This window comes from Hyperoodon ampullatus, assembly GCF_949752795.1.
Source record: "Hyperoodon ampullatus genome assembly, chromosome: 3".
Taxonomy (NCBI): domain Eukaryota; kingdom Metazoa; phylum Chordata; class Mammalia; order Artiodactyla; family Ziphiidae; genus Hyperoodon; species Hyperoodon ampullatus.
In genome coordinates this window covers 176,703,213-176,726,910 of record NC_136916.1, presented here as the reverse complement: position 1 = coordinate 176,726,910, position 23,698 = coordinate 176,703,213, and the positions used below count along the sequence as shown (strand labels likewise).

Below are 23,698 nucleotides of genomic sequence, written 5' to 3'. Positions count from 1 at the left end.
TACATACCCATAGCTATCTACCTAAATTAGCTACTACACAGTTTCACATGCTATAATAGCATTTCTGTGTAAGAGCATGGAATAAAAATGGTTAGAAAAACGCCAGGTACTTGTTTCAGGTGGCATCAAGGACACACATTTAAGGATGTCATTCAATTTTCCTGTGGTTTGTGTCTTGATTATAGTTTTATCAGAGGGAATACAAGTCAGTATGCTGTTATATAGGTAAAGTACATACTTTTAACTCTGTATTCATGTAGCAGTTTTTATTAAACATCAGAGAGATTGAAAACCCACATAGCAACTAAGATAATAATGATTTATGCGTACCTCTCACCAAAGAAAATAAATAGATAGCTTGTAATCTGGTTCACCGTATTGAACCTTTCAGGATTTTAGGGGTAGCTGAGCAGTTTTGCTCAGAAAGTAAAATCTTTTCTGGGGAGCTGAGGACAGCCTGAGAATTCTTAGTGGGGCAAATGATTTTCAGTGATAATCGGACAGGCACATAGCATCAGAAAGAACGTCTGCCGGGACACGGCTCCAACCCCCAGCCCTCGGGGGTCAGGCCGAGGTAATGCATCGGGGGACACTGCTTCAGTGCTGGCAGCTCCAGAAGACACGTCATTGGCGCCCACCTGCCAGGGCGTGCTGGGATGGGAGAAAGGATTAGCAGCTAAGATGACATAAGTCGGTCAACTTTTAACGAGAAAGGCTCAGCCTGCAGAAGCCTCATTTTAGGAAGGAGGACATTGACTTCATACTTAATCTATTTCAAATCTAATTTCTTTTCCTTTAGAATTAATTTGATATTAAAAAGAAAGGAAAATATTGTTTGAACGACAGCATCTATGACATTTGAGAAAGCAAATTACAATCTTGGCCCAAAACAGAGCTTGTATCCTGACTTTCTTTTTACCACAGTATATTCATAAGGTTCATATCTTATTTAAAAAGCATAATAATAAAAAAAATGTCAATTCTGTGGTAAAAACCTTCGTGGGGCAAAATAAGTACTTGTACAAAAGTTGAAAAGTATTTTTATTGCAGATACTTTCATATACAGTGTTAGTGAAATTGATTTCCCTCCCCTCTCACGATGAATCCACACTCCTATCTCATAAAAACATTCGAGTTACACCCTAGACATTTTCATGTTACTCTCTTTTTTAGTACCTGGGGGTTTGCTTTGGCTAGGTTTTCTATTTTAACCCACGCTTCTTCTCGTTCTTTCATTTTTAGCTTCTCTCTGAAAAATAGTAAAATGTCATTGGTGTTAGAGAAACGAATCAAATTCAAGAGAAAAAACGTTAAGGGGGAACATGGCCAGCAACACAACACCTATTTCCCCTTTGTCACTGTCTGGTCTTATTCAACGTATGTCACAGTGGTGACCACAAGGTACATAATGGGAAAAAAAAAGAAACTGGGCTTAGTGGAAAAGAGTTAAAAATATAAATACACCAAAAATTTAACATGTCTAAGAATTTAAGCTCTTAGAAACATTTGCACAAGCACATCTATGTCTCCTTCCTTCCCCTTGTTTTGTTGCTTCGTCACAGGACCTACATGATTTTGGTGAGAAGTTTACATACCCATGAAAAGTGACACCACACCTCAGCGTGAAGGAACCAGGTCCTTACAGAGGCACAGCCTGTAGATCCACACCAACAAGGCGCATGACCTTCAGTACATTACTTATCATGGGACCAACTCTTTTTTTTTAATCCAGTAAATGTGCTACATGATCTGTAAGGTCCGTTTCAGAAATGTGATGTTCCATGAAAGAGGATGTGCCGTTAGAAAAGCCCCGATGGTCACATATTTCACACGTGAACACTGCGTTCAGCTGAGGCAGGAATGGGCCGGGCAGCCTGAAGGTTTAAAGAGCTCACAGCCGGCTCCCTGTGCCCCTTCCTGCTTCATTTGTCATTGTCCCTCACACACTATGTCTTACTCATTTGTATTTTGCTGTCTTTCTCTTTCCACACCACCCAGAATGTAAACTCCATAAGGGCAGGGGTTTTTGTTTGTCTTATTCACTGCTGTGTTGCCAGAACCCGTAACAGGGCCTTGCACATAGGTAAACACATACTGTCTAAGGAATGAACATGGCACTTCGTTAGATATGCACTGCAGTTTGAATTACATTCATTCAGAGTTTATCTACCTCGGTTTCAAGCGACAAAGAATCAGATCTGCTCGCAGTCCACACCTGACTCTGAAGATGTGATTTTGATAATTAATGAATCATACTGTTAACTAGCACAGCCTAGGGACAGAGTCATCTAGCCCAGCGATCCCCAACCTTTTTGGCACCAGGGACCAGATTCGTGGAAGAAAATTTTCCCACGGACTTGGGGGTGGGGGAGGTGATGGTTCAGCTGGGAATGCAAGCCGTGGGGAGCGGTGGGGAGCGACTGGGAGCGGTGGGGAGCGACTGGGAGCGACGGGGAGTGACTGGGAGCGACGGGGAGCGGTGGGGAGCAACGGGGAGCGATGCGGAGCGACGGGGAGCGACGGGGAGCGGTGGGGAGCGATGCGGAGCGACGGGGAGCGGTAGAGGAAGCTCCTCTCGCCTGTCGCTCACCTCCTGCTGTGCGGCCTGGTTCCTAACCGGTGTTGGGGACCCCTGATCTAGCCTGTCCCCGGACAGATGTGGGTTCCGAAGTCCTCACAGCATGAGAAGAGGGCCCTGATTTTGTGAGGGACTCTGGCACTAGATTCCAGAGGATGCCCGAATTTATGGAGATCAACAAATTAGAACAATAAAGCTACGCTGGGGGGCTTCCCTGGTGGCGCAGCGGTTGAGAGTCCGCCTGCTGATGCAGGGAACACGGGTTTGTGTCCCGGTCAGGGAAGATCCCACATGCCACGGAGCAGCTGGGCCCGTGAGCCATGGCCACTGAGCCTGCGCGTCCGGAGCCTGTGCTGCGCAATGGGAGAGGCCACAACAGTGAGAGGCCCGTGTACCGCAAAAAAAAAAAAAAAAAAAGTTACGCTGGATGAAGATTCCTGCTCTTTCATATAAACCTTACAGGATACAGTTCAAATTCCTGCCTGATAAACATGAAAAATTACCACACATTACTGCCTTTAAGTATCCCCTGAGAAAAGCAAAGACCCTGAAAGTTAAATTCGTGACTATACATGCACTTTTTGCAATGATTAAACTAGTAGCGTAACGGAGAGAACAGCTAACTTTTTTCTTCTTTCTGGCTGCGCCGTGCGGCTTGCAGGGTCTTAGTTTCCCGACCAGGGATTGAACCTGGGGCCACCGCAGTGAAAGTGCTGAGTCCTAACCACTGGACCGCCACGGAATTCCCAGAGAATAGCTAACTTTAAACATGTTTTCTTTGAAAATAAGTTATCATAACAAAGTTTTAATTTGCTTTTCAAGTACAAAAGGGCTGATTTTGCTTTAAAGTGAAGAATAACTTTCTAGGACAAACTAATGGGCGAGATTTGCTCAGGATTAAGGAAAAAAAAATCCTTGACAGAATAACTCTTGAAAGGAGCAACTTACTTCAGTTTCTCTGCTTTAAACTGCTGGGTGCAGTCATCAAATAGTTTTTGGTTCATCTCCATGAAGAGTTTCAGCGCGTTGTATATCAAGCCATGTATCGTCCTGTAACGAAAGCTTCGTGTTGAAACTCAGAACGCTTCGTCTTTTTTGATCTGTCTCCCTCCCCTCCTCCACCACAGACTACTTCCTCTCCCAACTTATCAGCCCATTTCAATGGCCCACATTCCACAAGTACCAGTTCAGCAGAGACGATGACATGGGTGACATGGCATCCATACTGACTACTAAGGTCTCGGGAGATGACCACTGAGTCAGTCAGTCTGTTCATCCTCAGCAAGTGAGAGAACAAAGGAGAGAAGCAGGGGCAGATGTCAAGGTTCCCAGTGGTGTTCAGGTCACCTGCTCTTCTCCCTGGCTCCCCAGGGTGAGTGCCAGCAGGGCTCTGGGGCCCCCGCATGTGGGGTGGCCACTGTGCCCCTGCAGGGACTGAGCCCTGAGGTTGTGACAATCTTTAACTGTTCCGGAGGGAACGTAAGAGGCGGTCCGGAAGATGCTGCTCCCGACCCCGCCGGGGATGAGATGGTGGGTGGGGAGTGAGGCAATAGGCCCTACGTGGACTCGGCACGGGGATAAGGACGTGAATGGAAGGCCAAGATACAGCCCACACTTCTGCTTGATTACAGCCCACAAAGAAGTCAGCATCTTGTTTTTTAACTGATAGTCAGACTTGGATTCAATCGTAATTGAAGTATCAGCAAAATATGCAAAATTTAAAGATGGCCAGATCTGACGGCAGCCAGCTCTCTCTTACTTGTTCCAGTGGGTCTTTGAGTTGCGGTACAAGGATGGAAACATGATGGGCAGAATCTTTGCTGCGTTGTCACTGATGAGACTCATGATGTACTCGTTATTCCAGTAATACAGCGCTCGCTCTGCCACCTGAAAGACGGAGGGCACGACTGCTGTTTGTGATGATTAAAGCGTTCCATTACACGTGTAAATAGGAAAACGAATTATATTGGATTGGAAGATTATTTCTACAAATTAAAATACTCTAGACTGTAACCCTGAAGAGCCTTCAACAGAGAGGCAGATGATTTCCTGTCAAGATCACTGTCACTCATTTTTTCATGAGTTCAATGAACATTTCTGCTAGACATGGGCTAGATGCCGAGGAGACAAGTCAAACGAGTTCGTTTTACCTGTCCGTCAGCCATCCACCACCCATCTATTATGCGTCTACACCACGGGCAGTGCCGTCTGGCACTGAGGATTCTGCAGTGAACCAGGTGAGGCAGAAATCCTTGCTTTCGTGGAGCTTACGTTCCATGGGGGTAAACAAACGGTGGGCGAATTGTCTGACTTACTCGAAGTGTTAAGTCGTGTGGCGAACAGCAGCAGGGGAAGGTAGGGAGTGCTGGCGTGTGTGCGGAAACGTGGCTTCCGCTTAAAATGGGTGGTGGCGGGGCCTGTCTCTGCAGAGGCACTGGAGGGAGGGGATGTGAGATGACAGCAGGGAGGGCAGCAAGGTAACACGGGAGGGGCGGAGGCCACCAAGGCGGCCAGTTCCAAAACCGCCGGCAACGCAGACATGGATGTCACCTGGGGCTGTGCTGACACATCTCCCCTCTCCCGCTGGGCTGCCGACTCCCTGGTGACTGGGAGGTTTTGCTCCTTTTGTGCCTAGATTTCTACCTTGTTCACGATGAGTTCACAACAAATACCGTCTCAACGATACAAAAAGATGGGGTCCCCGATATGTTAAAAGGAGGCAGACAGGCTGGAAAAGCCACTGGGGATGATGACCTTTGAAAGGGGCTCGGAAGGTGTGAGGAGGACATCAGGAGAAGTGGGAAGTGGCACGACCGAGGCACCTCTCACACAGGAATGTGGAAGGTACAAAAATCAGAACCATTACTGTTTTTTAAAGGGTAAAGGGACACAAACTCACATATGTCAGAAATGAAGAGCTTATGGAGGGAGGGAACGCAAAGCTAAACAGTTTTATATTCTCCGTAAGCATTGATCACTCAAGTTGTGGAGAATAAGGTTGTGTGTGTTTGGGAACCCAGTGAACATAGAGCCAGAGGTCGTTTACAGAGAAGCTGTCTTTAATTACTCTTATTGAGAAACACGTTTTCAGTGACAAGGGGGGAGGAGGTGCTAGAGTGTATTTTGTAGAGCTGAAGTCTCAGGATCTTACTCTGAAATACACTGAAGCAAAAGCTTGAATATTACCTTCAAATTACCCGAGAAGCAAAACATGACCAGCTACACACTGCGACCTACCAGCTCCAAAGGGAAGTGACACGAGCCCACCGTCTCCGGGCCGCATACCTGAAAGTGGGGACTGGAGACACACTTGGCTAGCTGCCGGAAGAGAGGCTCCATGATCTTCACAAACTCTGATGGTTCAATGACATCCAGAATCTCTTCTAGTTCATTTAGGAACATGACTTCTTTTGGGCTGTGAGTCTTTGGCCAGTACTTGAGAAGTGCCATCACCACCTACAGAAGAGACGACACACAGCGTGATGCCCTCTGTTTCTTCAGTAAGGTGTCCCCTCTGCAAAGCCACAAGATGAGGTGGTGCTTTTTTACTTGTAGAAGGAACAGTGATTCAGTAAATCAGAATGTGGGTTTTTTATAATTAGAGAGGTAGGTCTAATTTTATATGGTTTAGAATCACAGTTTTAATTTATGTGACCCACTCTGATTAACTACCATCTCAGTAAGAGTCAGATCCTTAAAAAAAAAAAAAAAAAAGGCAGGTAGGAGAATTCAGAGAGAACAAGACCAGTGGAGAAACACAGAGCATGTGAATTTGTATATGTATCTTAGTGTGGAGACATATACACCGGGGCACAATCGGTTTCTCTCTCAAATTAATTGACTGTTCATATATATTTGTACACAAATATACATACACAGTGTGTGTACACAGTGTTTTCAGTCGTGCTAAAACACATCGGAAAGAGAGATGTCAAGCACTGATGTTAGCAAGCCCTCTGTGTGTGGCCACGGGCTGGTGCCCACCACTCGGTGCCCCAGAGCCCTCATCAAAGACTGGGGGCACGAAGACCCTCACCCTGGGGCTGCTGAGAAGACTTTATTACTAGACCCACGCAAGTGCCTGAGGAGTTGCTGGCCGCAGCGAGGGGGTGGCAGCCTGGCCTTGGCCGGGGCCCCGCCCAGAGCAGCCTGTGAAGCCGCTCCCTGCGGGGCACGTCCAGTCGGGCGGTTGGTGAGTGTTGGGCATTGTGTTCCCTGCCCATCAGACAGGCAGTTTCTGCTGGGCAACCTTTCTGCTATCGTGTTCCTGCAGTTCCCAAATTTCCTACCAGTAAAGGTTCTTCACCCAAAACTATCAGATTTGGCATGCAGATCAACAATACCCCTAAGAGTTTAGCTACCTAAAACAGTACAGAGATCCAAAACATCGTATATGTAAAGCACATATACATACTTGCACACCTAACTGTACAACTGCAACTTGTTACTTAAAGCAGCTATTTAGCCTTAACACAGAGATTTCTGGACCCATCATCCCGGCCCCCAGCCTCAGGACTGCTGTGAAAATCACTGCAAATGCTTATGCTTTCAGATTGGCTGGTGGTTTCCATTCACCAGTCATTTCTGGCTCCGCAGATCATGCCAATTGTGCTCACAGGCCAGCCTGTGAGTCCTCAGCGCAGTTAGAATCAAGGGGCTTTTCAACAACATTCATTTAGGACAGTTCTGTTTTGATGCTTTTGACCTTCAGGCTCCTGGACAATCTTTTATATTTTTACTCTTTATAAAATTCCAAAATTTACTTTAAATTTTCCTCCTAGTTTTAGAGTCTGACGCAAAAATTTATGACACAACTGTCTTTAAAGAGAGATTATTGGACTTCCCTGGTGGCGCAGTGGTTGAGAGTCCACCTGCCGATGCAGGGGACACGGGTTCGTGCCCCGGTCCGGGAAGGTCCCACATGCCGCAGAGCAGCTGGGCCCGTGAGCCATGGCCGCTGAGCCTGCGCGTCCGGAGCCTGTGCTCCGCAACGGGAGAGGCCACAACAGTGAGAGGCCCGCGTACCGCAAACAAAAAAACCAACCAACCAACCCCCCCCCCCCAAAAAAAAGAATCTGCCTGCCAACACAGGGGACACAGATTCGAGCCCTGGTCCAGGAAGATCATGCTGCGGAGCAACTAAGCCTGTGTGCCACAGCTACTGAGCCTGTGCTCTAGAGCCCGCAAGCCACAACTACTGAGCCCGCGTGCTGCAACTACTGAAGTCCGCGCGCCTAAAGCCTGTGCTCTGCAACAAGAGAAGCCGCCACCATGAGAAGCCTGCGCACTGCAACGAAGAGTAGCCCCTACTCAGCGTGACTAGAGAAAGCCCACGAGCAGCAACGAAGACCCAACGCAGCCAAAAGTAAATAAATTAATTAATTTTAAAAAAAGAGAGATTATTTTTTAAAATGCATCATTTAATGATTTTCCTACTTTTTGCTCAAAACCATTTAACAGAAGTTTAGGTACCTACTATACTCTGTGTATTGGCATCACTTTTAAGAACACAGCAGATGCAAATCACCTCACAAACCCACCATTCCTTGTCATTTGGCAAATGGAATTTTATTAGGAGAAATACATTAAGCTGTGAACTATAGGACACCATTTAGATGTTCAATGTCTCTGGAAAAGGTATTATTTCTGGAATCAGAGGTATATGCTGGGCTCACTTTTCACGCTATTTGGAATGACCTATGACCAATACCCAACGTTTCAGCTGCTTCCGAGGGTGCCTGCATTTTGCAGAGTGGGGGTCTGCTCGGGGAATGCTACTCTGAGCCAACAATGGCTGCTTGCTGCTGGGCACACTTCAGGATTGAGCTTTCCTGGGGAAACCCAACAGGCGGCCTGCTCCCGGGGTGGGGGGAGGGGGTGGCTAGGGAAGGCAGGCGAGCCTGGCGTCCCAGGGAGCCCCTCTCCTGTCCTGAAACACCAGGGAAAAAGGCCACAGAGTAAAACTCAATCAGCCTCAAGAGACAGGTGGGTGGAAAAGTGCTCAACCTGCCCAGAAAGCTTTTGGGCACTGTACAAAGTTTACAAATAAAAATATTAGTTACAGATTACAGACAGGAGCAACAAACATCTTTTAAACGGATCAGACTTTAACAATTCCTGAGCCTGGACACACACAGACTTCGGGGAGCCACTGGTGAAGGACCATGAGACGCACACGCAGGCCGACTGCCCTTCCCAGCACCTTCACGAGAGTGTACACCTTCATCTAATTACCTACATGCTTTCGATGATGAAGTAAGACAAAATGGGCTTTGTATTGTCATAATACATGAAATTTCAAAGGAAGGAATTTACTGAGGCGAGGGTCTGAACATTTTTAATGTACAGAAAATTCATCTGCTTTCTATAATCCAGAGTGCAATTATGTTATCTCTGCTGCAGGAGATTAAGAGATGAAGTGGTTCTGGGTGGAAATATTGGGGACTGGGTGTAGGGGGCTTGAGGTAGCTTTGTGCTCGTGCCGAGTCAGAGTTTTCTATCTACCATTTAAGATGGATGGACCGGGCTTCCCTGGTGGCGCAGTGGTTGAGAGTCTGCCTGCTGATGCGGGGGACACGGGTTCGTGCCCCCATCTGGGAAGATCCCACATGCCGCGGAGCGGCTGGGCCCGTGAGCCATGGCCGCTGAGCCTGTGCGTCCGGAGCCTGTGCTCCACAACGGGAGAGGCCACAACAGTGAGAGACCCGCGTACCGCAAAAAAAAAAAAAAAAAAAAAAAAAAGGCAATGAATTTAAAGATATTTCTCCAAAGAAGAAACACAAATGGCCAATACACATGTGTAAAGATGCCCAAGGTCACTAGTCATTGGGGAAATGCAAAGCAAAAAACACTCACTAGGATGGTTATAATAAAAAAGAATGGAAAATAACAAGTGTTGGCGAGGATGTGGATTTGTGCACCGCTGATGGGAATGCAAAATGGTGCAGCTGCTGTGGAAAATGGTATGGCATTTCCTCAAAAAGCTAACCACAGAATTACCACATGATTCAGCAATCCCACTACTGGGTATATACCCAAAGGGACTGAAAGCAGGGATTTTCACACACATGTTCATAGCAGTATTATTCACAACAGCCAAAATGTGGAAACAACTCAAATTTCCATTGACAGATGAGTGAATAAACAAAATGTGGTCTAGCCATACAATGGAATACTATTCAGCCACAACAAGGAATGAATTTCTGGCACACGCAACAATATAGGTGAACCTTGAGCAAATTACGCTGCGTGAAATAACGCCAGTCACAGAAGGACAAATCCTGTATGATTCCACTTCCATAAGGTATCTAGAGCCGTCAAATTCACAGACAGAAAGTAGACTCGAGGTTATCAGGGGGCAGGGTAAGTGGGGAGTTACTATTGAACGAAGACAGAGTTTCTGTTTGGGGCAAATGATAAAGTTTTAGAAACGGTGGTGACAGGTGCACGACAGTGTGAATGTAATTAATGCCACTGAACTGTACACTTACAACAGCAAATTTTGTTATATAGTATATTTTACCACAATTGAAAAAAATTAATAACCTAATATATCAAAAACCATTGAATCATACATTTTTTTTTAAGTACAGCAATTTATTAAACAAATACCTTTGATTTTTCTGATTTTTGTCCTGGAACAGGAAGAAATACCAAAAACATTTTAATGCTGAGGACTAAAACTCCAAATTGCAAGGTGCAAGAAGGTTGGTGAGAAGTAAACAAAAGTAATTGTATACCATCATATGAAAAGCAGGTCACATACAGAACAAAATTTGTTCCTGTACTAGATCTACTAATTTAAATCATGATGCTAATAATTATCAAATTACTACTAAGTATTTTCTAAGGATATGTTATGTGTATAGGACTATATTCTAGGCTATATTCTAGTTCCTGATTGGGTTCACAAGAAATATAAAACCTAGGTCTACCATATGAATCATACATTTTAAGTGGGTAAGCTGTATGGCATGTGAATTACGTCTCAATAAAGCTGATAAAAAAGTGTATTCAAATGCTTCAACTGGCACATGACACACCCGACTTTGTGAATCTTGGCTACAATAGCCTTTTTATTTTTAATAAAGATAAAATGCCAAGAAACTTAGAAATCTAAACACTGACCAGTAGCAATCGAACGTTCATTTATGATCCAATGACCATAAAATAGTGCCACTATAACTTGGAAAGAATTTTCAAGACAGTAAAATCTCTTTAGTACAAGCATGTTGAATCCTCGCTACAATTCCTCTGACTGAAGTCAGTGACCTATGCTGTTAAACCAAGCGACGTGGGAGTATTAAACCGCACGTGAGATCTAGCAGGATGCCGTTCAGAGTAAAATGCAATGAGGGAGAAGACGGCCATCTTCTTACATGAACAATCACTTCGACAAGGGAACTTGTAGTTAAAATCACTACAGTTTGAAAACTTGTAACAGAGGAATGAAATCAGTTTGTGTTTACTAGTGTTATAACTTAAGATGAAGAAGCTGTCTTGGTGAAGCAGCCAGACTGCGATACTGACACTTAAGACACACACACTACATCACAAGGCCCTGACCAGAGGGGGTGTACTTACCGGTTCAGTGAGGGTGCTGTCCTTTTCTAAAAACTGCACTACACAGTATGCCAGCTACAGTAAGAGGAGAGAAAGTATTAATATTCCATTTTAACATGGAAATGCTGTATCACCGTTAGACATCTTCCTGTGGGGAGACAGGGCCGGATGTGATCAGCGCTGTCCCCTGCCCGCACTGTCCCCCACAGCCCTTCTCCTGGGTGGACACAGGCTCCGTCCAGTGGCCCCGCCAGAGGCTCTGGGAGGAGCTCTGAGTGAGGGACCCCAGGATCAATGTGCAACACAGATCAACTGCAAAAGGAACATCAGAAAGCTAAAATAAACCAGGAAACAGTCTTTTAGACCAACACCGACAAGCAAGGCCAGGTTTGGTGGGAGTTTTCTGGTGCCCTTTTTGGAGACTGTAATGGACAAGTAATCTAACTGCTGGGAAAAAGCAAATTAAAATCTGTTTCCATCTTAAATTCCTAAACTATTAATTTCTAATACAGAACAACTAACATGATAACAAACTGGCTGGATGTAAAGATAATACCAGTTAATAGGAATCAGAGGAAAAAACTCTAAGTAAAAGATTTCCCAGGAAGCCAGTGTCATTAGAATCATCTAAGGATACACCTTTCTGATGCCATGAGGCAAACTCCCCGAGGGAGGTCCCGCAGAATGGAGGTTCCTGGTCCTTGTACCCAGATGTTGGGCCCACCCGCCCTGCACCCACAGTGACCAGGCGTCTCCCTAGAACCTTCTGCGCTGCAGTCAGTGTAGCTTACATTCTGTCTGTACGGAACTTAGACTAGTAAGAGTGAAGGAAAACGTAGACTTCCTGGGGAAACGCAGCTGACCAACCAGTTAGAAACCACTTATGGATCAGATTTTCAGTATAATCACAAAGTTATAAAAACCCCACAGTTTAAAAAAAAAAACTCTTTTCTTTTTTGAAATATATATATATTTTTTGGCCACGCTGCACAGGATGCAGGATCTTAGCTCCCTGACCAGGGATCGAACCCGTGCCCCCTGCAGTGGAAGCATGGAGCCCTAACCACTGGACTGCCAGGAAGTCCCCCAACAACTTTTTCTTAAGCCATCTTACTGGCCGTGGACACAGCGGCATTGTCTTTGAGGTGCTAGGTTTCAGTCCCACCACGGGAAGCCTTCCTGAGAGGTCCTCCTTGACCCCTTCATCGCGTGAGCCACTCCCTTCTCAGTTTACAACCAATTTTGAAATTCTCCTTTCCTGAGGTTTTTCTGATTTTCTCAAAAACAATCTCTCTTTACTCCCTTATCCTTTTACTCATCACCAGAACCCTGACACCCAAGTCAACACTGATATAAGAGACAAAACACTCCCAGTTAGAGGCTGGGGCTCAATATCCTGAGTTCACTGATGTCCAAGCAGAGATGGACGAGCTCCTTCCTGGGGCCCACCAACACCACGGGAGGAGCCCTTACCTGAGGATGGTAGACGCTCAGAGACTTCACTTTGTGCAAAGGTAATAACACCTTCAATAAGAAAATCTTGTGCTCTTCTTTTAGTGGTAAGGCAAATCCATTAATTATACTGTGAAAACAGAATTTATCCAAAGTTTGAATATTTACAAATTCCAGATTAAAAAACATCATCTGTTTTTCTTTCAGTTTTTGTTTTCAGCGGGAAAACCAGCAAGCAAACTATGTGTGTCGGAAGAAAGGAGGGAGGAGAGTAGCAGGAATTAAAAGATCATTAAAGACCTTCAGGGAAGCACAGTCATTTTTATCTTGTAACTACAGGATAATTTAAAAATTCTGAGTTTACAGGGAGCTACCCAGAAGAGCAGGAGTCTCTGGGGGCAAAACCTCCTTCCTTAGGCAGGGCCATGAAGACCGGGTAGTAGCTCAGGTGGAACGCCAGCACCCTCCTCCGGCCTTCACCATCTTTAGGAATTCACACTTCCCCAGAGAAATCCTGCCTCACTATGCTCGTGCTGGCAGAACAGAGGCTGGGTGTGCAAACTGGCGTTGTTTCAAAATCAACAAGAAAGCTGTTCCCTTCTGCAAGGAAAGGGGGTCCCCTGCTCTTAACCTCCAAGCTGAAGCTTTTGTTTGTGACATCAAGTATTTTATCTATTTGGCTTTATAACGAGGTAAGTTCCTGCGAGCTGCAGAAGCAGTTCAAGCGATTTCTAAATTGGTCCCTCCTTCATGAGCCTGGGGCACATGGGAGCTGCAGGCAGGGTAAGCCTGAAGTGGCCTCCAGGATGGTGTGTGCGTTCAAATGAGGGGACAGGAGAGGACCTCTGAGGCCCTTGCGTACGGTGTGGCAGGCTCTCTGGACACTTCACTCAGTTCACCCCAGCCTTGCAACAACCTCAGACGTGAATATGAGTATCTTTCCATTTTATAGATAAGGAAACAGGAGGCGAGAGTGGTTAAGTAAGGCTGGACAGCTAGTAAGGGCACCCACTCAAGCACTCACTACACTCTGCTGGGAGAGAGAAACCCGGGAATGTGTCAGTGTAGAGTTCTCCACGAGGACCGTCATTTGTTTTACATTATATCTGAAACAGCGAGGAGAGTTGTTTTCAGAAGGGCTGGACCATAGATCTACCAGATGACAACAGTGTTCCTTTGAAAAGCTTACTGTGTTCAGATAGTTCTGGGAATCATGAGATGAACCACGAGTACAGTTTCTTCCCTGCAGGACTCCTCAAAACCTTTAGCTGCTAACATACACTGAATCCCCAAGTAAGGTGCTGGGGAAAAAGCACTTCCAAGCTTATTCAGCCGTGGGACCCTGAGGAACTCTGTTTGGGAATCAGTGAGTTAGGAGGTCTGACAGAAAACCTATAGTCATTGATTAAAAAAAAAAAAAAAAAGATAGCAAGCAAGAACTCTACCTGGATTAAGACGATGAAATTTTGAAATGTTAATTATTTTATAAGTATACATATGAAAAATTTATAAAATCAAAGCAACACATTAGCATTTACTCGATACCCCAAATATACAATAAACGACCTATTCTTCTTCTAAGTGTCAAATATAAACCTTCTTAATGTAACTATTTTTAACACTGCTCCTGAGGAAATAATTGAAATTGTGTTCCCATAGTAATGCTCCTGAGGTACATGAAACAGAATCTACGTATGCAACCATAGGGATGGGAGAGGTTTGTCATTTAGTGTCATTTAGTTCTGATCCAAGAGCTCACCAGCCCCGGCCATTAAGTGAGGCTTCTTTACGTCCTTCAAGAGAACGGTTTAAATTGCCTTGCCGTGGGGAGGGGGCTGTGGAATGCAATGAATTGGATCATTTTGGCATAAATTCCATCTAAGGCCTTTCGCTACCAATAACAAAGAGACAACTTACCTTCCCAGTATTTCCAGTAATTCTGCTATGCCATTGTGATGCTCTGTTTCATAAATAAATCTAGAAAAAGCAATTTGTCATTTAGAATTAGACACTGAAATAATGGCTGGAAAAGACTAAAATCCTCTGAATACGAAAACAATGCTTTTAGGAAGAAAACCACGTAGCCAGGCAACAATAAGCAAATCTATTTGTGAAAACCGTTCTGGGGGCACTGCTAAGTGTTACCAGAGAGACTCCTCAAAGCCTGGACATGCAGACACTTGGAGGGCAGAGAGCATGGGCTTGCTCAAATTTCTCCCTCATGTTTCATTTTGAAAGTTTCAAACATAAAGTGAAAAGATGTTTACAGTGAGCACCTGTATTTCAACCACCAGATTTGACAGCGAACAACTTGCTGTTTGCTTTATCACACATACATCTCTCTATCCATCCCTTAATCCATTTTATTTTTTGCTGCATTTCAACCTAAGTTGACATCTTACTCAATTTTAAAGCCTCCAATATTTAGCACAGTCTCTGCAAAGGGTACAAGTTACTTCCTCACCACTGGGGTCGTCTCCCCTACGTCCTCACTGACACCTCACACTTTCCCTATGCTGCTTCAAGTGCCGTCTTCTGAAACCTCCATCTGAGTAGCCCGACTCACTTGCCCCAAGAAACCACTCCCTCGGGGCCCCCGTGCATGCTCCCTGGGGCTCCCAGCAGCTCCTGCACCCTGTGTCAGCCTGAGGATGGGGATGAGGACTTATCGTTACTGCATCCCTGGTGCTAGGGCTGAGTCTGGCATCTGACCGGTGCTTGAAACACGACTGCTGAATAAACTGGGCCCAGGGAGAGGGAACAGGGACAGGAAACAGGAAAGCATCTTCTCTCTCCAAGGATTCCTCAGAAACAACCTGCTCCTGCCCCACAGCCTGGCTCACCTGGAGTCAGGCTAAACCAACACACACAGAGAATTCTGCCTGAAGCGAGAGGTGTCTGGGGTCTGAAAAAGGTTCCTATCAGACAAAAACTACTAGTTTAGAGCCAGCTCTAGGCCAAAAATAAGTGTTTGTGATGATTAAAAATTTTCATTGTCCCTGTTTGAAACAAACGGAAGAGTGACCTTAAGGTCCAGAACAGGTCAAACGCCCACAAAGTGTGACGTACTCCTGAGGAGCGGGTCTAACGTCTCTAGGTTTTTGACAGATCTTTCAAAGGGGGGACGTGGAGCGCGGAGAGAGCCCGTTTGGCTAGAACAAAGGTGGGCGACAGGCGGGCAAGGCAGGCACACGGAGGCTCGGACACCAGCTTAGACAGATCGGAGTCGAGACCACAGGGACCGGGGTCAGAACCACTGAGCAGCAAAACACAGTGACACGGAAACAAATGTGGCCACAGCATGGAGCCGAGGCAGGAAAGGGCCCGTGATGGACCCCAGCAGCCCGGCTGGTCAGATCAAGGGAAGCAGGGGACAGGCTGCGCTGCGCGTGGGGCACCCGTGTCAGCCTCAGACACGTCGGCCCCGCCACTGTCCCTGCCCTGAGATGGAAAGCCGGCCTCATGGGAGCCCCAGCCTCCCTGGGCGTCTACACGGGGAGGCACTTTAGTTTGTTGGTGAAACTCCACCTGAGGCTCCCTTCACATCACCTGTTTTATTTGAAATACTTAAAACAGTTTAGATGTACAAAGTAATAGTGCGACCACCCAACTTCAGTCCCTCTCCCTCTTGTTTACACCTGGAGGGCTGTGCGGGCAGCAGGTGGGCGAGGCTCCTGAAGCCTGGGTGCTCGGCTCTGGCTTCTGGCATGTGGAGGTGGCTGAGCCCCTGGGCACCACTTGTGATCTGTCTCCAGCAGTACTAACGTTTAAATAAGGACAGCCTTTAGCCAAAAGCCACTTTGTTTTCCTAGATCAACATTGCTATATTCTCATCGGTAAATTCTTCATTCCTGACTATTTTGTAGGTTTGGAGTAGGTACAGGAAAGAGAGTGTAAGTGTAGTTCCCCTTCTTTCTTTTCCAGAGGGAAACAAGAAAGTGGGGTGCAAAACAGGAAGGAAGCCCTAAGGGCCCACACAGAGCAGGCTACAGTGTTCCTCCCTCTTTCAGCAAAAAGGAACTAGGACTCTCCCAAAACTGCGCTGGAACCTGCCTGTGAAGGACAGTCTCCAGAACGGACGCCATCTATTCCTCTCCCTCCTGGAGGACGTGTTCTGTGCCTCACACGCAGAGGTGGAAGTCACTCCCCCTTGAAGCTGGGCTGTCCTCAATTCCCTGAGAGGCTCTGATCGATACAAAGGGACGAGGCTGGTCCGCACCAGGCCCCGGCCAAGCCCTGAGGAGCACTGGCAGCCACTGCAGAACTGTGCCCCGGGGTCGCCCGTTCACATTCGCAGAGGCTCGGGCAGGTCACAGAATGAGAGGAATGGCAAACAGCTGAGTTAAGCCCCCAAGCCACGGGGGCTTTTGTTCGACAGCAGAGAGAACTGAAGCCCGGGTTCCACCTACGACCCGACCTTCAGGCTCCGCTGTTTGCCAAGCGGGCACGATCCCTCTCCCAGAGCTGCGCTGAACTCACCTGTGAAGGTGCCGACTAGAGTGAGAACCCACAGAAGTAAGGAGGAGCCTCACACTAACACTTTCAGGAAGGTCAACCAAACACGCCTGAAATACTGTCTAACCGGCCGTAGCTACACCGCAGGGGACGCAGAAGAGTGGAATATCGCTCTCGAGATCATCTGCAGTTTTTCTCACATGGGATGAGGAGGGGGCGGTGCTGACCGTGGAGAGCCCGGCCGGCTGTGGGATCCACAGGACCTGCTTCCTCCTGATCGGACGCATCGAGCACGGTGTTTACAGAAAAGACTCCTGAACACAAAACCAGGACACCACACACTCCAGCGCTGTGTGCAGCTGGGCTGCACTCTGTAACATCTGAACAACAGCCTTGTTAGGGAGTTCGGTTACTAAGTCAAGGTTCCTTAAGGGATGAGGCATTCTCTACTTCCTTCACGCAGGCACTGACTGGTGATTCTGCACAGAACCTATGTGAGCAGGGAAGAAACCTTCAGGCAGAGCTTCCATTTTAGCCTAAAAGACTGGAACTGAAATCCTACCTGTCCGCTGTTGGTTAAATAGTGTATGCTACATTTTGATAGATAAGTACGTCGGCCAAGGAACAGTCTTGTTAAAAAGGAAACACGACACCAAGAGGTACAAAATAGGAATATGACATTTAGGAAACACGATGCCACCACCTAAGCCGGTGTGTCCAGCCTGGGCTCTGTCATATAAACGGGCTGTGGGGAGCTTGGAGGGAGTTTGAAGGGAAGCTACGTGCAAGCTGGAGGTTCCGACACCCAAAGGCCACATCACGTGTGAAGATAAAGAGGGCGCTGGACCTTGCGACCGCAGGTGGGCAGGGTGAGGGACAGCAGGGACTGGCCGCCCGTCACCGCCAGGACTCATCACTGCCTGCGGCATCCTGGAGTGAGGGGCATGTGGGGTAAGCTGTCCCCTACAAACTCATGGAGTCGACTGATCGTGCAGTGAGCGTTCCAGGGACAGAGAAGAAACCATGCTAACGGTTTCATCCATCAACGTTCACCTGGAGCCCCCAGGAGCCAGGCAGGAAGCTGGGGCTGGGGCTGTGAGATAAGCGCTGGCTCGATGCCTGCCCTCCCAGGAGGCCGGACCGTCCGCCAAGCTGCGGGCCTCCCAGATGCAGGGATGTCTCCGGAAGCCTGGGAGGGTGAGGAGAAGGGCTGGTGGAAGGGGACGTGAGCACGTTCCAGGAGGATCAAGCGAGGCTGCGAGGCCCTGGTGTGGAAGGAGCCCGGAGCCTGGGGGGCACCCGAGGGCTCGCCCAGGACCTACACCCGCGCGTCCAAGGAGCGTGTCGGCATGGGAGTCGGCGGATGGAGGGGTGTTAAGACCCTGCGACTCAGAGGAGTGGCGACAGGGAGGCCGTGTGAGGGGTCACGGGGTCAGGCTGAACACCGAGCTGGACTGTCAGAACATTCCTCCAGGAGCCCTGGGGCGGGGCCCTCCCCACTAAAACAGAGCCAGGCCTCTGTGGTCCTGCAGGCCTGGGGAGGCTGCGACCGCTGAGCACTGCGCTGCCTCAGCCACTGCTTCCAGCAGTGCACGGCGGGAGTCTCCGAAGATTCCCCACTTCACTCCTCACTCCTTCCTTCTTTCACTGAGACTCAGCGGGGAGAAACGAGCACCACACAGGTGTGAGGAAACCGCGGGCTCTGGATGGAGCGATTCATCCACATCCAGAAGGAACCACCTTCAGGGTGACCGGGCCTGCCGGTAAAAGCCGGAACAAACACCGGGTGTGAGCTGGGGGGCGGGCGGAAGGAGGGAAGCAGGCACAGAGGGAAGGGGGCCCTGCCCAGCGCAGAGGCGGAGGTGTAGACGGGGCCCACCTGCCCACGACAAGCCAGCTGCTCAGAAACAGCCACTCCTGCTCCTCAGCCGCTTTGCTAAAGGAAACGATGAGCTGGGGCATCGAGTGTGAACAGGAGCGTCAGCATGCAAAAGGGAAATGTCACCCACACACTGACTTACCTATAAAATATATTATTTATCTGTTTTCTGATGTAAGCTCTTAAGCCTAAGAATTTTCCATAGATTCGGTGAAGGGTAGTTTTAAGAAAATCTCTCTCGCGAGGATCTTCACTGTCAAAGAGCTCTAAAAGCTTCAAGAAGAAAAAGACACTCAGTGATGCGGTATTCTCTCTAACGGTAGATTAGAGCGTTTGTAGTTTCAGCTAGCTTGTACCTTACCTGCAATACAAACTTCTGATCAATATATTTCTTCGCTATATTAGGTTGGAAATCTGGAGACTCTAAAAATCTTAAGAAAAACTCATAAACAAGCTAGGAGGAAAAAAAAACCACAGTGAGTCAAATAACATGGTATTTTATTAAATGGAGATTAAAAATACACCATGAGTTGAATCTTTGTCTGCAAATATCAGCCTTAAAAAAAGGGCACATATCTAAAGGATTTATGTCAAATCACATGGCTTAATTATAACTGATGATGGTAATTGTTTTATTAATTAGCTAAGAACCGCAGACTATATCCTTAAATGGCATTTAAACAAATGATTTCAATGGCTGTTGTCACCAATGCTCAGAGACCACAGTGCACAGCAGCCATAAGCCGGGCTGTGACCAAATTCCAGGTGGGATTTGCAGCCTGTCACCTCCAAGTGTCCCGGCAGAAAGTCAAGTGGACAGGAAGCTGGGAGTGTTAGGTGAGCAGGTCACAGACACAGTCAACCGGGGCCGGGACGTTCCTCCCACTTCACGAATGGTTACACATCTGTTCCCCATTGAGCTCCTTCCCAGGTTTTTCACCTCCCCGTCTCCCCTCCTTCAGCCGACCCAGACCTCCCGATCTAGCTCGGGGGGCATGCGCCCTGCCCAATCAACCTTTCTCCTTAAAAACGTGTTAGAAAAAAGGCATCAGTCAAGCAGATGGGCCTCGGGGCGCACAGCAGGCACACAAACTGAGAAATGTTTGCATAAGACCTCCGACCTCAATTCCACGGTCACTTTCACTGAAAATATACTGACAATTCTGTATCTCTGTAGTTTCTGCCGAGTGTCCAAACAAACAAAAAGCCATTAAATGTTCTCTCTTTTGCTAAAATACTTCTCTCACATGTACAGGTTTGCAGGGTCTATGACACCGAAGTGCAGAGGCCCATCTGCGACCAGCTGGAGAGGCCCAGGCCCAGGGCTCCTGCTTCGGAGAACCCCCCGACCCCATGCTGACCCCCACCCTTCTGGGTCTGGTGCACCCCCAGAGTCCAGTACCTGCAGGTGAGGCCAGGCTGCTTCTAACGTTGGCTCGTCTTCCTCTGGGTCAAATTCTGCTCCCGTAGGGTTGGAGGAAGGTGGTAATGTTCGAAACATGTTAACTGCAAACTAAAATCCACATATCCTATAATTATAACCAGGACATTAAACATATTTACAGAGAACATTTAAAACAATCTTAAGGAATTCTAATGATAACTGCTTCCAGTGGTTATCTGGCTCGTCCTTATTCTCCAAATTCAGAAGTGGTGTGGGTCCTGAGAGCCTGGGTCAGAGCCACAGCTAGACCCACGGCCGTAGATAGCCAGCCACCAAGGTTCCTGCCTGACCTTTCAGATAACCAGTGCCAACAGATGCTGATGGGCAGGGATGACACCTAAGGCCTTTGTTCTATCCAGTAAGTGCAGAGCAAGGAGAAAGTTCAAAGCGCTAGTAAGAAAAGGGTGAGATTACGAAAGAAACAGCAGAGATCAAAGAACTGAAAACGCTGAGAAAATGGCAGAGGCCGCTTCACACCGGAGGTCGTGCACAGCTTCCCTGCCAAAGAAGTCCTCTGCAGTGACAGTGATGAGAGCGGCAACAGTCAAGACACAGTAATTTCCAGGTGGGTGGCTAGAGGATCGTTTCCAGAGAAAGGGCCGCAATGTTAGCAAGGACAGGAGTCGGCATGTCATGGGACAGCCTGGTCCGTGTGCCCAGGGACTGGACGGGACACACAAAGAGGAGATTCCTCTGGAGTCTGGATGATTCCCTTGCATGCCTCATGGCCCTTTTCTCTGCTCTCCACCCTGTACTGTCCCTCACCACCCTCTCCCACCCCAGGCTCCAAGCAATCTCCATTTCATAAAAATCAGCGTGTTTTATTTACAACAGATGTTTTCTACATAAAATCCACAATTCTTTGGAGCACAGGTACATTTTCCTGCCTGTATGGTTAATATGAATAAAGCACAACATATATTGACAGGTTCCTGATATAGTTTTTCACCATCACCAATTTATAACCTATGTTTCTTTCGGAGTCAGTTTAAATATGTTACCTCACCGAATCTTTGAACACGCCATATGCCGGTTACAGAGCTCGACTCTAGTGATCAAAAAAAGCCCTCCGTCCTTCCAAGCCCAGAAGCACAGAATCAAAACACCCGACCTACAAGACAGAATCCGACTCCACTACAACAGCGAGGGTCTCTACGGAGAGTTCAGAGCAAACCTGGCTGTTCAGATAACAGTCTTGTAAAGACCAAGCTAAAACTCCATGGCACCTGTTTTGTTTTATCCTGTCTTCCTGCAACACCATTTTCCATGAAGTAAAACACACACTCCCCAAGTCCTGGGCCCTAGAAGCTCCGAGCATCCAATGTTTGCTGTCTGCGCCGTGTGAGAGGAGCAGACGCAGACAGTCCAGGAACGGGAGCAACAAAGAATGGCTGGAACAAGTAACTAAAAGCCAGAAACAGGGAATGAAAGAAATCTTTTAATAGAAATATGAGTAATGCTCCTCTGACGTAAGTAAAAAGAAGAGGAGGTCTGGAACCGGTGAATGGGGTGTGTGCACAGGGCCCTGCAAGAGGTCTCCCAAACCATAGTGACCGGCGAACACAGGCTGGGACAGGTGTTGTCAGGTAGAAGGGGCGCGTCCTCCATCACTGGTCCCCAGGCCCCCCGATCCCAAAGCCCACAGAACAGAAGGGGACACTAGGAGCCCGGCCACCGTCTCCTCTGGGCCTGCGGGGTGGGGATGGGGGCAGCAGAACCAGCCCTGTCACCCCCGGCCGTGGAGTGCAGAGAGGACAGGGTCAGAAAGGAGCCCAAGGCCTCTGTGGGGCGTGGCACTCCTGGGGGGGCTTCCCAATCCTCTCCCTCAAAGCCAGTGATCGGGGGCCCCAAGAGTCGCCCAGAGACCAGGGTGGGGACCGTGGATCCAGGCTGCGTCCCCAGGGGGCAGAGGTGTCTGTGGGCACCGCCGCGCTGCCTCTCTGGGAGACTTGCCCGAGTGCCCGTGATATCGTGGCACAGGGCACCTAGAGGGGAGCACACACACGGGCCACCCCAGAGGCTGCACGTGAGGGTCGCGGGGGTCAGGGGGGAGAGAGCAGCAGTCAGCTCGCCCGGGCAGGGGCTGGAGGCTGGGGCACAAGGGGGGATGGCTGCCCCTCAGGGAGGGTCTTTCGGGAAGCCCAACGCTCTCCAGAGCACAGATGCCCCCTGGGAGGGGCTGCCACCCGGGCAGAGGCCAGGCTGCCACAGGACATCAGGCACAGGCACTGCGGCCCTCGGCCCCTCCTCTCCCACTTCAGGTCCCTCACCGGCCAGGCTCCCCAAGGGGAAGGTGGGGACAGATGAGGCTCTGAGTCGGGGACTGAAGCGATAAACTAGGTGCGACAGCTGGAACCAGAGGGGCAGGGAAGGGAGATATAACAGATTGTGACTAAAGGCGATGGCTGAAAAAAATAAAACGTACCCGTGTGACGGCTCAGAGTACCCATTATTCAATCAGACAGCAATCTGAGTGTCACCGTGATGGCGTTTAGTAATTGTGGTCACTTCTAGATCAGCTGACTTTAAGTAAAGGAGAATGTGGGTGGGCCTCAACCCATCAGGTGAAAAGCCTTCTAAGAGCAAAACTGGTTTCCCTGAGGAAGAAGTAACTCCACTGTGGATGGCAGCGTCTGAGCCTGCCTCACGGAGTTCAGATTTGCCCCGTCTGACTCCACGAGGCATAAGACAGTTCCTCAAAAATCCACCTACCCACCCACCCATCCATCCATCCATCCCTCCCTCTTTCTGTCTCTCTCCGTCTGTCTCCATCCGACTGGTTCTGTGTCTCTGGAAGGACTCTGACTGATCCAGTCAGCGGAGATTCCTGAGTAACCTGCTGTAGTAAAGCTAATGATTCCAGCCTAAAGCTGAAGTCCCACTGCACAGTGTTCAGTCAGCTACAGCCCGTCTGCAACACCTAAACATTCACCGAATCCCAGGTGCTGAGTCAGGGGCCTGCAAGGGGCCAAAGACCAACTTGCTTGGAATGCAAAAGTCCCCTTTTCATGTCCTGGGAGGATGACCATCCTTGAACCAGGAAGTTTTATTACTGGCCAACTCTAATGGATAAAAAGTTCTATCTTTCACACAACAAAAACCTCACACTGTAATTTCTACCCTCTTTTCCTACCACATCGATTTAATGCTCACCTCTAGAAAAGGCTAAAGATACTAAAAACTAATATGTAGATTAAAGAGCAGAAGGCAAAAAGCAGGCCACCTGGAGCTGGCCATGGGTTTCTAACCCGCCAACATTTCTTAGCACAGCAGCTTCAGGGGTCAAGTTAGTTAAATGCCGTGGTGTTGACATCTGCATGCTGTCTAC

At 48.1% G+C, this 23,698-nt stretch overlaps 1 protein-coding gene across 7 annotated transcripts in view; it reads right to left on the bottom strand.

The window, feature by feature from the left end:
* PPP2R5C (protein phosphatase 2 regulatory subunit B'gamma) overlaps positions 1–23,698 on the bottom strand; it is a gene marked incomplete at its 3' end in the record, with an annotated part of 131,638 nt that overhangs the window by 9,581 nt on the left and 98,359 nt on the right. For 4 of the 7 annotated variants that reach the window (XM_079701348.1, XM_079701349.1, XM_079701350.1 and 1 more), the window contains 10 exons: positions 20,329–20,439; positions 19,288–19,380; positions 19,069–19,199; positions 14,510–14,569; positions 12,614–12,722; positions 11,162–11,215; positions 5,864–6,034; positions 4,338–4,465; positions 3,527–3,628; positions 1,177–1,249 (listed from right to left, as the gene is read on the bottom strand). In XM_079701348.1, coding sequence (XP_079557474.1) covers positions 1,177–1,249; positions 3,527–3,628; positions 4,338–4,465; positions 5,864–6,034; positions 11,162–11,215; positions 12,614–12,722; positions 14,510–14,569; positions 19,069–19,199; positions 19,288–19,380; positions 20,329–20,439 — 1,032 coding nt within the window. Of the gene's footprint in view, positions 1–1,023; positions 1,250–3,526; positions 3,629–4,337; positions 4,466–5,863; positions 6,035–11,161; positions 11,216–12,613; positions 12,723–14,509; positions 14,570–19,068; positions 19,200–19,287; positions 19,381–20,328; positions 20,440–23,698 lie in introns of those variants that run through there. The other 3 variants (XM_079701354.1, XM_079701353.1, XM_079701352.1) reach the window with 3 other exon arrangements.